At 46.2% G+C, this 16,792-nt stretch overlaps 1 protein-coding gene across 1 annotated transcript in view; it reads right to left on the minus strand.

Annotated features, from left to right (window-relative positions):
• The window catches only part of LOC122745310 (NACHT, LRR and PYD domains-containing protein 1a-like), a 57,110-nt gene extending 42,883 nt beyond the window's left edge, over positions 1-14,227 (minus strand). Inside the window, exon 1 of the mRNA XM_043990522.1 lies at positions 13,999-14,227. Coding sequence (XP_043846457.1) covers positions 13,999-14,036 — 38 coding nt within the window. The 5' untranslated portion in view covers positions 14,037-14,227. The remainder of the gene's footprint in view (positions 1-13,998) is intronic.
• Positions 14,228-16,792: the final 2,565 nt, after the last annotated feature.

The raw sequence follows: 16,792 nt of genomic DNA on the forward strand, positions 1-16,792 counted from the left end.
GTGTAGTAACATCGTTCCAACATCACTTCCCATTTCTTTCCATATTTCCTGATGATCCCTGCATTTTTTGCTTTTAAGGGTGTAATCAGCTCACATCCTGCTCACATCATGTTTTAGCCAATTTTTTACTCTCATAAAGAAGCTATGGAAATGTTTGTAGAAACAGGTTTTTTTGTTTGTTTTCGTCCATTCTCTCTAGATAACAGATGAATTTCTGCTCACCTAGTGGTTTTGCCCTTCTTCCCAGCCAGAGCTGGAGTAAACCTCAGAGGTCATCTAGTTCAAGTCCTCATTTTTCAGATGAGGAAACAGCGTATTCAGTGACTTGCCCTAAGGTCATATGGGATTTGAACTCAGGACCTCATTTGAGAACCAGTACTGTTTCCGGGGAACCATCTTTAGCACCTATAGAGATAGCATAACTCTCTCCCTTGTCCCTGATCATTTGATTCTAGGTAATGATAATAAAATTAGCATTTAATACAGAACTGCAAAGTTTGCAAACCACTTTGTATATGTTATCTCATTTGATCTTCACAAGTCAGAGGTGGTACTTATTATTGTTCCCATTTTGCAGATGAGAAAAATGAGGCTAACTAGTCACACAGCTGTAGGGTCTGAGGCAGGAGGTAAACTCAGCTCTTCCTGCCTCCAAATATAGCACTTTTTGCATTAAGCCACCCAGATGCAAATACAGAATCATTGTTCTGTTCTTATTTATCTGCTCTACTCCTGGCTCTCAGAGCTCTAGGTCATTAGAACTCTGACTGTCCCACCTGGTACAACACAGCCTGGCTGCCAATCTCCTCATTCCATTCCCACTGCTCTCTCCAAGATCACCAGCGATCCCTTAGTCGCCAAATCCAATGGTCTTTTCTCAATCCTCATGCTTCTTGACTTCTCTTGGAGCCTTTGACAATGGCCATCACCCCTTTCTCCTTAATACTCTCTTCTCTCTAGGTTTTCAGGACACTCCTCTCTCTGGCTTCTCCTCCTACCTCTCTGACCCCTCCTCAGTCTCCTTTTCTGGATCTTCTTCCAGGTCAAGCCCACTAATCATGGGAGTCCCATCCCAGGCTCTCTTCTCTCTTTCCTCTCTACTATTTCAGTTTCCATGAATTCAATAATCATCTCAATGCTAATGATTCTCAACTATACTTATCCCATTTACCCAGCCCTCACCTGTCCAGTCTCACATCTCCAACTGCCTGTTGGACATCTGCTGTCTCATAGGCACCTTAAACTCAACCTGTCCAAAACTAAGATCACTATCTTACTCCCAAATCCTCCCTCCTTCCAAACTTCCCTATTGACATTCTTGTTGTTGTTTAAGTCGTGTCTGACTCTTCATGACCCCATTCAGGGTTTTCTTGGCAAAGATACTGAAGTGGTTTGCCATTTACTTCTCCAGCTCATTTTGCAAATGGGGAAACTGAGGCCACCAGGGTTAAGTGACTTGCCCAGGGTCACACAACTAGTATGTGTCTGAAGCTGGATTTGAACCCAGGTCTTTCTGACTCCAGGCTGTGTGCTATCCGCTACACCACCAAGCTGCCCACATTTTGTACACCACTATCCTCCCAGGCACCCGGTCTTAAAACCTAGGTGTCATCCTCAATTTATCACTTCCCCTCTTGGCAACCCCCCCATACACATATCCAATCTACTGTCGAGGCCTTTAGATTTTAACTTTGCAACATTTCTCGGATACTCTCCCTTCTCTCTTCTGACGTTCACATCACCCTCATCACCTCATGCCTGGAATACTGCAACACCCTGTTGGTTGGAATGCTTGCCACAAGTGTCTCCTCTCACCAATACATCCTCTTGTCAGCTGTCAAAGTGATCTTCCTAAAAGATAGAGCCAACCATGCCACCTTCTCCCCACCAACTCAATAAGCTCTCGAGGTTCCCTATCACCTTCTACAAGAAGCCTTTCCTGGTTCTTCTTCATTCTAGTCCCTTCCATCTGTTGCTTATTTCCAATTTGTCCTATAGTTTGTTTGTACACAATTGTCTGTGAGTTTTCTTCCTGTTAGTCTCTGATCTCCTCGAGAGTGGGACCATCTTTTCTCTTTGTATCCACAGAGGTGGTGACTAATAAATGTTTACTGACTGACATGAGGAGAGTCCAACAAATTCTCATTTAATGAGTAGGCAAAATACAATAAAGATGCTAGTGGTGGCCAGAAGAGGTCACTGTGCTGCTCAGAGATGCTTGTTTGGTTGTCTGGGTGAACTAGATGATCCTTGTACCTACCAGTACCTATCAGTCTCAATCTGTAATTAACAAATAAATAAACTAAAAAGAATTAATAAATGAATGACTAAACAAAAGCATGAATGAAAGAATGAATGAATGAATGGATAGAGAAATGAATGAATGAATGCATACATGCATGCATGCATGAATGAATGGTTATGTGATCTGTACATGGGAGAAATTCAGCAAGGAACAAGAAGAGATTCTAGGAGAGGAGTCGCTTCTGGCTGGGAGGCTGAAGAAGAGGCTGCCCGGGGAAATGACATCCAAGATGGACTTTACATTCTAATCCCTCTTTCACATACCAGCCCTTCAAACATCTGAACCCTGCTATCAAGTCTCACAGAGTCGTCTCTTCTCTAAATATTCCCAGCTCTTTCAAGAAATTATCACATGGCAGGGACTCAAAGCTCTTTGTTATCCTGGTCCAGGATCTGATTCCAAAAGGCAGAGCATGGAGAAAATGCCTCTCTGCTCTGGAGGGCTCTTTCATAGAAGCATCGAGATCGGCAAATAGCCAGAACATCAGAGTACAAGAAGAATAGGAACGGGAACCAAGGTAGGAAAGGCGGTTAGAAATCAGCCAGGAAAGGCCCTTGAAGAGGAAATGGGGGAGAACAACGGTTGGTGTGTGGATGCAAATTGGGCCATAAGCACTGATGGAAAGTCCCATCTGTATGAAGTTGGCATACAGTGTACTTGTATGAACTGAGGGCAGAGAGAAGTGAGCAGAAGCAGGACAATAATGTATATAATAATGATATAGTGGGAAAATGGGTACGGGTTGGGGTTGGGGTTCTTGGGAATTCCTCTTTAAAGAATTACACCCTCTTGCACACAAAACTTAGTTAGAACAAGGTGATAGTTTATTTAGGAGCAAGGGAAGGGAAGGGTGGGGGGAGGGAAACCATGAAAGAAATCCTTAGACTTTTCATGGGGAGATTGGCATAAAGCACATGGCTCAGAGGTACCAAATCTCCTCGAACAGGAGACTGGAAGGTACTTTTATAGAGGACTGATGGGGGTGGACCATCTGCCCGTGAAAAGTTCCTTTAGTGAGAGAGGACCATCCCCCACTGGTGGTAGCTGGGGGAATTGGGTGAGCAGTGGAGGACCATCCCCCACTGTTAGTGACTAAAGGAATTGGGTGAGGGGTGGCCACACCCAAACTTATCTCCCCAGGATAAGGGAGACCGGAATGAAGGGTAGGAATCCCAAGCTAGCTCAGTCCGATTTGGTTCCTCTAGGCGTTATCTGTCCTCTGGTTTAGTTTCTCAAGGAGAAGATTCCTCGGTGTGCCCCAGAGAACTTCTGGGGTGCTCTGCGCCCCATGACAGTAACAACATCTTAAAGATACGTGTTTGAAAGACCTAAAACTCTTCTTGTTTGATCTAGGTCTTCTTAAACTGCTCCCACTGGCAACCCCTTTTCACCTGAGAAATTTGTATGCGACCCCAGACACATAGATCCATAAAACAGGTATACACGACCTTTTACTGCGGCCAAATTTTTCACAACCTCCACATTCAGTTACAGGACCCTATATGAGGTCACAACCCACAGTTTAAGAAGCTTTGGTTTAGTTGATTGGTCATGTCTGACTCTTCATGGCCCCACTTGGGGTTTTCTTGGCAAAGATACTGGAGTGGTTTACCATCTCCTTCTCCAGCTCATTTTACAGATGAGGAAACTGGGGCAAACAGGGTTAAGTAACTTGCCCAGGGTCACACAGCTAGTAAGTGTCTGAGGCTGGATTTGAACTCAGGAAAATGAGTCTTCCTGACTCCAGGCCCTGCACTCTATGAACTATGGTGCCACTCTAACTGCCCTCTAAGAACTCCAATTGACATGATTATCAGTCCTGACTCAAGGACCATGAAGAAGCATACTACTTCCTGACAAAGAGGTGATAGACGGAATGAGACACCCAGACATGGGCAATATGGAAATTTGTTTTAATGAACTATACGTATTTGTTACAATGGCTTTGTCTCTCCACACACACACCTGCCCAAACTAGAGGGAGGGGAAGAGAAAGGGAAGGAGGGAGGAAGAGATTTTTGGTAAAAATTAAATTTTTTAAATTTAAATAGGCAATGAGGTGCACATCAAAGGAAATAATTAGACATTATATATTGGGAAGATTACTTTGGTTTGGGGGTGAAGGCCCCATTGGGGATGGGAGACACTGGAGACAGAGAAACCAAAAAGAGGCTATTTCAAGCAATTGTCCAAGAAAGAGGGAATTAAGAAGTGAAGGGGAGGGGGGGGAAGGGGCAGCTAGATGGCACAGTGGTTAAAGCACCAGCCCTGGATTCAGGAGTACCTAAATTCAAATCCGGCCTCAGACACTTGACACTTACTAGCTGTGTGACCCTGGGCAAGTCATTTAACCCCAATTGCCTCACTAAAAAAAAAAAAAAAAAAGAAGTGAAGGGGTTGGGGTGGGGGGGGTGGCGGGGAAGACAGGGGGAAGGGAGGAGTATATTGCAGTGAGATGATGTTGCTGGTGTAGAATTTACTTGATGACTTAGTCCCTGACCAGAACTGAGGGGCAGAGGAAGAATTCAAAGATGAGTCTGAGGAATCGTTCTGGGTGACACCATTAAGAGACCCAGAGAAGGTCCAGAAAGGGAGGAAGTCTGGGAGGTGATGAGGGGCTCCATATTAAACATGTTCAGTTTGAGGAGTTGGTGGAGTCACTGAGGAGGCAGTTGTAGATGCTGGCCAGGGGATCAGAGGAGAAATTGGGAGATGTCCACAAAGAGGTCACCGATAAAGCCCTGGGAGAGGGCCAAGCCATTATCCTCTGCTCCTCTGGGACTCTGCACAAGCTCACATTTCCTTGCCCTAGCAGCTGACTCACCTGCCCCATCTTCCCCACTCTCCTCTTCAAGAGACTGCTGAGAACACTCAGCAGTCTACAAACAGGGGAAGCATACCACTGACTCATTTCATGGTCCTAGGGATTCCCAAGTTTGTTAACACACTCCAATTTCTAAGAACTACCAGCATGCTCACTTTCTAATATCAACCTTGAATCCTGAACTCACACCTCGATCAATGGTGGTGGTGGTTCTGACATCTTGGGATGCCAGGCATGACAACCAGTACCAGCTTGGCTTGTTGGTCCCTAATTGTCTTATGCAACAAATGGAACTGAATGATTCTTTTGTTTTAAATTGAAGGATCAGGGCAGCTAGGTGGTGCAGTGGATAGAGCACTGGCCCTAGATTCAGGAGGACCTGAGTTCAAATATGACCTCAGACACTTAATACTTACTAGCTGTGTGACCCCAGGCAAGTCACTTAACCCCAATTGCCTCAGCAAAAAAAAAAAAAAAAAAAGGAGCAAATAGCTCATGCACAATCTGTACAGAACAGGTCAGCTTAAAACCTGTGTCAGTACAGATAGAGAAACACAAATGCCACCTCTAGCAGAGAAGCAGGGGCTACAGGGGCAGAACAGTGTATACAGAGGGGCAGCTAGGTGGCACAATGGATAAACCACCAGCCCTGGATTCAGGAAGACCTGAGTTCAAACCCAGCCTCAGACACTTGATACTTACTAGCTGTGACCCTGAGCAACTCACTTAACCCTCATTGACCCGCAAAAACCAAAGCCAAAAAACAGTATATACAAATGCAGAATGTGTAATCTGAGTGAGTGCATTTGGGGAATTGCTCTTCTTTATTATGTGTTTTCAACCTGGACATGAAACTCCCCAGAAATGAAGTGTGGTATAAAGACAAACGGAATTAATGAAGACATTGGATTTTTTTTTAAGTTCCAGGAATCCCATCACCAAAATGCAGTGCTCCCACATCAGTCTCCCGACAGATATAGTTTGTGAAATGCCCTTTCCTGCTTGTTACAAGGGTTTGCTTTTTTTTTCTCCTTCTTCCTCTAGGTTTTTTAGTGGGAGGGTAGAGGTGGAGGAAGGGAATTAACAACAGAGATAGTCAAAAAACAGGGCCACTGTAACATTTCTTTAAAATGCCCAGAAAAGAACAGAAGGAAGCACAGTCAAGCAGGACAGTTTTGAAAGTAACATAGATAAAGGCAAGCAGCCTGAAACAGAGATTGATGGGTTCCCATAGAACCATCTTTTGTGTCCTGCTGCCTATATGAAAATGCTCCTTTTTGGTTTTTATGTTTGGGTTATCATCACTGTTGTTTCAATCCTCTTCATCTAGAAAGTCAGTCACAATTGTTTAGCTGCTGACTCTGTTTCACACATCCAGGTTGTCAGCTTCCCTGGCTGCACAGAGAGAAAATGCAACAGAAACTCTCTGGCCTCCCAGGGTAGAACACTTTCATTTTGAAAATGGGAAACTCTCAATGAGACAGAATGGCATACTGGATAGAAGGCTAGACCTGCAGTCAAGAACAGGTGGGTTCAAATCCCACCTCAAACAATTTCAAGTTAAATGACTCTGGGCAAATCACTTAACCACCCATCTGTGCCTCAGTTTCCTCATCTGAGGAAATGATAAATGAGGGTGTTGGACTCCATGGCTTGTAAGATCCTTTCTGGTTCCCATCTCATAATTCTATAATACTTGTATAATGTATTTGCTAAATGCAAAGATGAGGCAGCAAGGGAGAAATAAAATGGGGCTGGGGGAAGGAGTCACCTGACTTCCTACCAAGTATCTTTGGTTGTTTTAGCCACTACCTTTGCTCTCTGAGTAATCTCTTTTTTCTTGCTGCCTGCAAAGATTCGAAACTTGAAATGAGGAAGTAAATTAGATCCACTGAATCTGCTCCATAATGATGTCTTTGCAGAGTCTGTATTTGAGTCAAAGCCACCTTATAACTAGGGCGTTGGAGACCACTCACTCTCCAAGGGACCACTGGACGGGGGTCAGTTTAGAGGCCTCAGAATTAACAAAGCTGGTAAATTTGAAGAGGATCCAGTGGCCACCAAGTCCCAAACACAGCCCAAAATGAATGTCAACTATAACCTATGTGATGTTAATATGAATATATGGATCACCTGGATTGGATGGAGGTAACTTATTATTCAAAAGTATTTGTTATGAAACCCTGGGTTAATAGGAGCAAAATGTCCTTCAACTGAACTCCAAACCTGAACCCAGATAGCTAGCAGATAAAAGACTCTACCTAGTGGCTTCTTTTCAGGATAGTAAGTCCCTATCTTATGGTGACATCTTGGCGTCCTCATCCTTGCCAAACCCTTTTTTGGAATCCTGTAGTCTTATCATGATGCTTCTGTATTTCCTCCATACTTATTATAACTGAAATTGTTAAACTGCTTTTTGCTTCTGGGTTGATTTCTGTATTATACTATTGAAACTGGACTAAAGCCATATATACCCTCAGAAATGGGGAGTCCCCCAAGCTTCTCTCTTAGGAGGGAAGTCTCCACATGATCATGTTGTGTTATCTTTCTTCTTGGGGCAAAATATTAAATTGATATTATGTTTCTCTGTCTCTGATCTGTTTCATACAAGGACAGGTATCATGTTCTCTGATCTAGTTCATTTTGTAGGAGATATTTTAAGATATTATAATTTCTCTGATCTGTTTCTTAATTTTGTAGGAGAAATTAAACATTATTTCTCTGATCTGTTTGTAGGAGACAGACAGATACAAAAACTATATTTTAATATTTGACAGTGATGAGTGGACATTGAGCCTCTGTAGACCCATGGGAGCTAGAATCCACACCCCACCCCCAGAGGCAGTCCACTCTACCTTGGACATCTCTAATGGTTAGCCAGATAGCAAGTCTACTTTGCCTCTGCAACTTCTATTGACTATTCCCTAGGGTCAATAGAACTAAACTAATCCCTTGCCCACCAGACAGGTCTTCAGATCCAACTATCGTTCACCACCACCACCCCTTTTCCCCACCAGTCTTCTCTTCTTCAAGCTAAACACCCCCAGTTCCTTCAACAGACAGATCTTCATATGGTATGAAGCCAAAGACTTTCACCATACTGACTGTCCTTCAGTGGACACCCCCCCACCTGATCGATGTCTTTCTTAAACCATGTTGCCCAATACTTCCATGCTACATACTGGGGTTTACTTACTGGCCAGACCCATAGTTGGGAGCAGAAAACATAATGTACCTAAAGTCTTGTATTTTATTACCACTAAAGAGCCTAATGGGAAAAGAGCTCGAGTGTCCTACCATGGGATGATGCCCTAGCAACAGAACAGTGGGGTTCCTTCTTTACCCCATCCTCCCTTTCTGTCCCTCACCAACCACACACCCCAATCTGCCAGGCAATAAGTGGGAAAAAACACTCTCCCAACTCCAAGTCCTACATTCCTCCATACTTATTATAACTGAAATTGTTAAACTGCTTTTTGGCCTAGATGTAGGCCATGGCCTGAGGCAAGCTGTGTGACTGGGGAGGGAGGAGTGGACAAAGACAGAATGGCAGGGGATAGGATGAGGGCTTGGGGGAGGGGGAGGAGCCACAGACAGAGAGGGGTTATGGCAAACTGGAAATCTGCCAGAATAAATTGTCTCGTTTCCATCAGTGGTCATCATCATGTCATCATCACCATCGTCGATGGCATTCATAGGGCTGCTTTTAACATTTACTAAAACACTTCACACCCATGATCTCCACTGATCCCCCGAGCCAACCAGAGGAGGGTACCAGAAGTGTGATTTACTCTTTTTTAAAGATGAGAAACTAAGCATAAGGAAGGTTAAATGGACTGTCCATGGTCACCCAGAGAGGGAGGCTTTGAACCCAGTACTTCCCGACTCCAATGGGAAGAGAAGGGAATAAGCATTTATTAAACACCCAACAAGTACCTTGCACTGTGCTAAGCAAAGTGTGTGAGTGTGTGAGTGTGTGTGTGTGTGTGTGTGTGTGTGTGTAATTTCATGATCACAACCCTGGGAGGTAGACTATTGTTAGACCCATTTTACAGTTGAAGAAACTGAGGCAGACAGCAGTTAAATTACTTACCTTAAGGTTTATTAGCACTAAATGTCACAGAGCTGCTGGCCAAGACCACATCTGAACCTAGGTCTTCCTGACTTCAGGCCCCATCTTGCTCCATGACAAGCACTGCACCCACTATCCCCATGCTATTTCCCAAACCACCTCACCTGTTATTCATTGTTTTTGGAGGGAGGGGAGTGTCTAGGGATGCTAATCCCACTAGCTCTGGAGTTAGGAAATAGAAGTGAGAGTAGGGGAGAAAGAAGAAGTTCTGGTCACGTCCCTCTTCCCTCCTTTTTCCCCTTGTCACTGCAAAGCAGGCCTGCCACTAGACAGGCATCATCAGAGAGAGGATTAAAAGGGTGGGTGGTGGGGGGAGAAAGAGGCCAGAGCTCAGGGTCTACAGCAGCCAAAGAAAGACAAGAGCACCTGCCCCAGCAGCAGCCTCAGCTGTAGGGGAGGGCAGCTCCCATTTGTATACACAGGACATAGATAAACTAAAGATTTCCTCTATTTGTGTATAAACGTTCATTCTGGTAAATATGTACACCAAAGCATCCGTTTCTTAAAAAAACAAATCCTGATCTGAAAAATGTGTTTTTTCTTCCACTCACCCTGTAGATTCACTTCGTATTTCCTACAGCATGTTACGTGGGAAAGAAAATTTGTTGTGTTGGATTCAAGACCTCACTCTGACACTTATCTCCTCTGCGACACTGATAAGTCACCTCCCCTCCAGGGGCCTCAGTTTCCCCTAAAATGAGAGGATTGAACTGGATGACCTCTTCACTCTATAGAAGGGGGAGACTAACAAAGGGCCAGAGATCCTTTGCAGGTGTAAATCAATCAACAACCTTATCTCCCCAAAGCCACGTGAGGCTCCCTTGTTCTCCAAAGTCAAACTCTCACCGGAATTTGCAAATAATCTTGTACCTCCCTCAGCCGGAGAGGAGCAGGAAGGATCAAGTCCCTAGAGGAAGACATCCAAGAAAGAAGTAAACATTGCCTTCAGAAAGCCTGTGGTTGAATCAGCTCTCTTCATTTATGTGTCAAATACATTTTGATGGCGGAGGGGGGCAAAAGAATTCGTTTCAATTCAACAAGGATCTAAATAGGTCTTGAGAGCACAAGGGCCAAAAGATGACCAGCCTCTGTCCTCAAGACAGAAATGTTAGGAAAGTCTGGCAGCAGGAAATTCTGAGCAGGCACTGGCTACTTGAGGGTGCAGAAGGATGCAGACCACAGACTAACTAACTCTGCCTGGGACCAGCGTGGGCTTTTGTGAACCACATACCACAATATTTAGGTCATTTTTTATGTTTTCAAACACTTGCCAAACATTTTTATCACTTGTTTAATGCCCCCACTTTAAATTCCCCTCTGGGACTGCCTTTTATCTCCTCTCAGAATCTAGTCATTTACTTCAAATCTTCCCAGCTAGAATATAATCTCTCTGAGGGGAGAGGCTGTTTTCGCAGGTCTTTACATCCTCAGAGTTTAGCAGTAGAGACAGAATGACTCATCTCACTATGGATACAGAAAAACTCCCTTTTCAAGTCTCGTGTATGTTGATCCGGGAAAATCCCATTAGCCTTGAGCTCCTCCCAAGAGGCAGAAGCCACAGCAAACACGCTCTACTCAATAACAAAGGCTGAAGCTTCTGGCTCTCCCTCTTTGGGGAGGAGCTAGCCAAAGCCATCTCGGGAGAGTGTCAATGCTGTCAAGAGAATCCATCTGTTCAATGAGCCATGTTCTCAGCCTCAGCCTCCTTTGGCCTCTTACCTAGACAATGCAGTGACCAAATTCTCCAGTCTGAAAGTCAAGATTCTTGGCTTCTGAAGCTGGCTTTGGTCAGGGTCTTTGCAATGCAGGAGATGCACTTCTCAAGAGATGCTCCAGATTAAGGGCAGCCAGAAGAAAGAGCTATATAAGGCTGCCTCTGATGACAAGGAGAATCTTGTCTGAAGACATTCAACTCAACAGTTATTCAATCAATCAATCAGCATGAATTAAGCACCTAGCGTATGTCATGAATAGTTCTAGGTACTGGGAATACAAAGGCAAAAATGAAACTGGCCCTGTTGTTAAAAGACAGAAGACAACAAGCACACATATACTGCTCTGGAGGACAGGGTGCACTAGAAGTCAGGTAGACCTGGGTTCAAATCTCACCTGACACTACCTTTGGGAGACCCTGGACAAGGCACTTTTCTCATCTATTAAATGACAGGTGGGAGCAGATAGTCTCTGCCATAACTTTCAGCTCCAAATCTACCATCCTATATACATGTACACACACATTCCATCTCAAAAGCCAACAGGTATATAGGCAGCTAGGTAGCCCAGTGGATGGAGAGATCTAGGGTTCAAATCTAGCCACAGACACTGACTGGCTATGTGACCCTAGGATGTCCTTTAACCACTGACACACAGTAGGTGCCACGTAAAAACATTTATACCCTTTTCTGTCCTTACCCTGCCTTTCCCTTCCCAGGGTGCTAGACCCTAAAAGGAAATACAAAGTTCAGACAAGACTCACACTTCAAAGAACCAATTAAAAGAAAAGTGGGGGGGCAGCTAGGTGGCGCAGTGGATAGAGCACCGGCCCTGGAGTCAGAGTACCTGAGTTCAAATCCGGCCTCAGACACTTAACACTTACTAGCTGTGTGACCTTGGGCAAGTCACTTAACCCCAATTGCCTCACTAAAAAAAGAAAAGAAAAAAGAAAAGTGAACTATCCAAACTACTGTCACAATAACATGCTGTACTCAGGAGCCAAGACAGTTTGCCAACGATGGCGGTGCCAGATTGAGTGTACAGGTCCGATACGTACAGGTGAATTAGAACAGGTTCCTCCAAATCAGTTTCTTAACCCAGAGTCCAATGGGTATCCTCACCCTCATCGTCATACCTGTATTTTGATGTAATTGGTTTCCTTTGTAATGTTATATATTTAAATGAATTTTTTATTAAATTTAAATTTTATTAAATTCATTTTATGCATTTACAAATGTGATGCTGGGAATGGGTCCACAGGCTTCACCAGCCTGCCCAGTGGGTCCATGATACAAATTCCATGAACAAGTCCTGCTCTAAATGATACTCTCTCTTTGTATCCCCCATGCTTAGCATAGGTTAGCACACAATAATCACTTAATAAAGGCCTGCCAAGTGTTGACTGATCACTGCCTTCCCGAAATCAAATGTTCCCATAGGCTATCCACAATTACATGCCAAGACACAAAATTTTGGAAGAGGGTAAGAGCCAATGAGTTTAATTCAATTCAATAAGCATTTATCAAGTGAAGGGACAGCTAGGTGGCAGTGGATAGAAGGCTGTACCTGGAGTCAAGAGGACCTGAATTCAAATTCAGCCTCAGACGATAGCTGTGTGACCCTAGGCAAGTCACTTAGCCCTGTCTGACTCAGTTTCCTCATCTGTATAATGAGCTGGAGAAGGAAATGGCAAACCACTCCCATATCTTTGCCAAGAAAAACCCAAATGAAGTCAGGAAGAGTCAGACGCGACTGAAACGAACAACGAAAAAAGTGAGGCGTTTGGGGATACAAGGACAAAATTTCAGGTTAGATCCAAAAGGGGTTAATGAGTTAATTTTTAAAGCCTTTCTATTTAAAATAATCTCCCTATTTAGAAATGCTGTGGGTTACAGAAAATAGGAAGCTGATTTCAAGTAAAAACCCCTGTAAGGACGGCCTTAAACACCAGCTCTCTTGGGGCACTGGCCAAGGCTGTTTCCGTGCGGTCGGAGTAAACCTGGTTAGCCTCAGGAAAAGGGGAAGGAAGGCTGGAGCCTCACAAGCAAGAGTTTATGCAGACTGAGTGTAAGACTTTGGGTCGCCATCAAGGGCGCCCTACTAGCCCTTGGGGAACAAATCTCGCAGATTCTAATCCCAGGGATGGCCTCCCATCAGCAAAAGTGGCGAGGTGGCTTGGGAGCCGCAGGGTGCCCGGGGCCCAGCTGAGCGGGGAGCGCGATTCCTCGGTAGAAGGAGGGAGCGGGAGTGAAGATGGGGTTTAGCTGGATGGGGGTAGGGATGAATAAGGTGTGAGGGGGGGGGGAAGGGTGACGGCAGAGTCCTGCCTGGGGCTCAGGAAGCCAGCTCGGGGGCCCCGGCCCCTTGGCTCACCACCCCCACCCACCCCACCCCCAACCTCATCCCTGGTCCAGAGAGCCGGCGCGCTCTCTTTAATTTTCCCGCCCCGACTAGAGGGTGGGTCGGCACCCCCGGGCCAATGGCGGCGGAGGAGAAAAAGGCCAGGGTAAACAAAGTCTGGGCGCCCAGGCCAGGCCCCTCCCCACGCCCCGCCTCCAAACCCCAGGGAGATCAAGCAGTAGGAGCACCCGGCTGGAACCCGGGGGCGGAGGGGGGCGGAGGGGGGCGGGGTAAAAGGGATCCGAGAGGGGAGAAAGGAGGATACCAAGCGTCCTCCACCCCGCTCCTCCTGCAGCCCCTCAGAACGATCTGCCTCCATCCCCGGACCACGGGAGCCGAAGAGAGCGCCCGTGTGGGGACCGGGCGCACGATCGAGGCAGCCGTGAGGCCCCGGGCGCGCTCATCCTCCCCCAGCACCCCGCGCTGCCCGTCCGCCCCCGCCCCTTCAATGGGCACAAAGCGTCCCCCTCACACGCGGCCACACCAGCCCCATCGTCCGATCTCCCCCATCCCCGGGCCAATCCCGGGGGCAGGCGATTGGTGGGGGGGGGCAGGCGACTGGTGGGGAGCCAGGTGGGCCCGCCGCGTGCCCCTCTACGTGCCCCGGGCGCCCGCGCGCCTCACCTGCTCACTTCTTCCTGGCTCTCGCTCTCCAGGCTCATGGTTACTGCCCCGGGGAAGGGGGGGGGGGTGCTCAGAGCCTGACCCCCGACACTCTGCAGCCTGGGACTGGGGGGACCCCTGGAAGGGAAAGGGGGGGCCACGGCGAGGGAGAACCGAGCTCGAATGCTGGCGGAGGAGACCGCTCTGCGTCCGCCCGAGGATGGCGGGAGGGAGAAATGAGCGGAGGAGCCCAGAGAGGGGAGGGGGGAAGAGGGAGGGGATGAAAGAGAGAGTGGGGCGGGCGTGCATCCACAGCTGTGCTGAGCCCCAATCTGGAGCTGTAGGGCGCCCAGAGCGGAAACCCCCGCTACACACACACACACACACACACACACACACACACACACACACACACACACGCGCGCGCGCGCGCCCACAGTATTACTGCAGCGCGCCAGGCTTTATGCATTTCGGAAAACAGAAAGAATCCATGGCCGATTTCTAAGGTCTCGGCTCCATTTCTCCTTCCCCAACAATCAAGCCTTGCTTTCTAATGCAGCTACCACTTCCTTAGGAACACAATCAGAGTTTTATGCCTGGAGGGACCTAGTCCCACCTTCTGTTTGTTTGTTGGTTTTAACCAATCCCGTGATTTGGTCACCTCTCCATCACCTGCTGAGGAAACCTGCGCGCGAGCACGCAGTCTCTAAACCTTAGTTTCCTTTGTAAAATGAGGGAGCTGGATCCCAATGCTTTATGGCACCTGCTTTGCCATTTACAACCTGAGCAGTAGAAGTTGTAGTGACCCATATTTACAAGGCTTGGGGGGGGGGGACTGTGAACTGGAACCCACTTCTTTGGGATTCTAAGGCCACCATGCAGCTGGGGGGGGGGGAGGGGAGGTACCACTCAGTAGAGTAAATTGAAGGCCGGGAATTTGAACTATTTTTTCCATTATACCAACTCTAACTATGCATGACTTCCACTGAATTCTATCGAATGACTTCTTGTATTTCAGAGAGCACTAGACTGGAATTGAGAATGCCTGGGCTCAAGGTGGGCCCTATCAACCTTACTTCCCTGTTAATCATGTGACAGTAGACACCTAAAAGCTCTGCAGTTGTTTCGTCTTCTGTAAAATGAAAGCGTTAGACCAAGGTCCTTTCCAGTTGCGAAGCTCCTTGATTCACTGGAACTTAACAGATGTGTTTTCTAGACCCTCCTACCTACACTTCCATTGTCCCATGCAACTTGTAACTTCTCACTGGAGACCCCATTGAGTCACTGTGGCTTACAGTGCAGGAAGATGGGAATGATCCTCAAAGCCTGCCAGTGTTCATCCTTCCTTCTCACAAGCACTGGACCACTGGGCCAACTCTGCAAATGGCTACATAAATAAAATGTGTGTTCATGAGTATGTTGGTGTATACAAGCAGGTGCCTTCTTTGCCGAATAGGCCCTTTGGATTACTCATAGGCCAAGCATTATTTAAAAGTATACAAACACAGATCAATGCTTTTATCTGGATGATTTGAGAATCTCTCTCTCTCTCTCTCCCACACATACACACCTTTCCACCTTTCCCTCCCTCCTTTCTTCTTTTTCTCCTTCCCTCCCATTACTGGACAACAAACACTTTTTAAAGTACCGGTTTGTAGTCAACAGATTAGCATATATTTCAGGGGTCCCTGAACTTGGATTTGGACCCAAAATGGCATATTTGTTCATCAGTAACCTCTAACTGAAATATAGCTGTTCCTTCAGTTATGAATGTAGACAAACCATTCGGCCCAAAAGGGTTCATAGGCTTCTGCAGAGTGCCAAAGGGCAGACACCAGGAAGGGCATTTGAGATACTTGAAACAGCTCCTGCCCCTAGGAGGTGATCTTGGGGTGAGGGGGAAGGTAAGAGGAAGGAGACCAGCAGCTGTGAATGGCCTGAGAAATTTCCCCTTGCTCAGGTACCCCACATCCCACATATCCTGATAAATTTCAAGGCAGATTCTCTGTTATGTCAGGTTGTATATAAAATGGACACAAACACATACACCTCTAATGTTATACAAAATAAATACAAGGTGACTGGGAAGGGAGGGGAGGCACTAGCATCGAGGGGGGTCAGATAAGGCCTTGAGTAGGAGGTAATGCTTAAGCTAAGCCTTGAAGGAAAGTAGGAATTCTTGGTGGGCAACTAGGTGGTGTCACTGATAGAGCGCCAGGCCTAGAATCAGGATGACTCATCTTCCTGAGTTCAAATCTGATTTCATATACTTTCTAGCTCTGTCACTTAACCCTGTTTGCTTCTGTTTCCTTATCTATAAAATGAACTGGAGAAATGGCAAATCACTCCAGTGTCTTTGCAAAAAAATTTAAAAATCCAAATGGGGTCATGAATAATTGGACGTGACTAATCAACTAAAGCAAAACTTAAACTGAGTCACAATCCCAAATGGGGTGGTATAACTGAATGTGGGGTTTGCCAAAAAGTGGTAATAGTAAAAGGTTATATATACCTATTTTCTATACTTATACACCCTGGGGTGGTGTAAAAATTTCTCTGGTGAAAAGGGGTGGTGAGTGGGAAAAGTTTAAGAATCCCTGGACAACAACAGTAGCAACAATCTAAAGGCTACAAGAAATCTATCTTGGGAGGGGTGGGGAGGGAGCTAGGTGTCACCGTAGATAAAGTGCCAAACTGTAGTCAGGAAGTTCCATTTTCCTGAGTTCAAATCCAGTCTCAGACAACTTACTAGCTGTGTGACCCCAAGCAAATCACTTAACCCTGTTGGCCTCAGTTTCCCCATCTGTAAAATGAG

This window comes from Dromiciops gliroides, chromosome 3 (genome assembly GCF_019393635.1).
Source record: "Dromiciops gliroides isolate mDroGli1 chromosome 3, mDroGli1.pri, whole genome shotgun sequence".
Taxonomy (NCBI): Eukaryota; Metazoa; Chordata; class Mammalia; order Microbiotheria; family Microbiotheriidae; genus Dromiciops; species Dromiciops gliroides.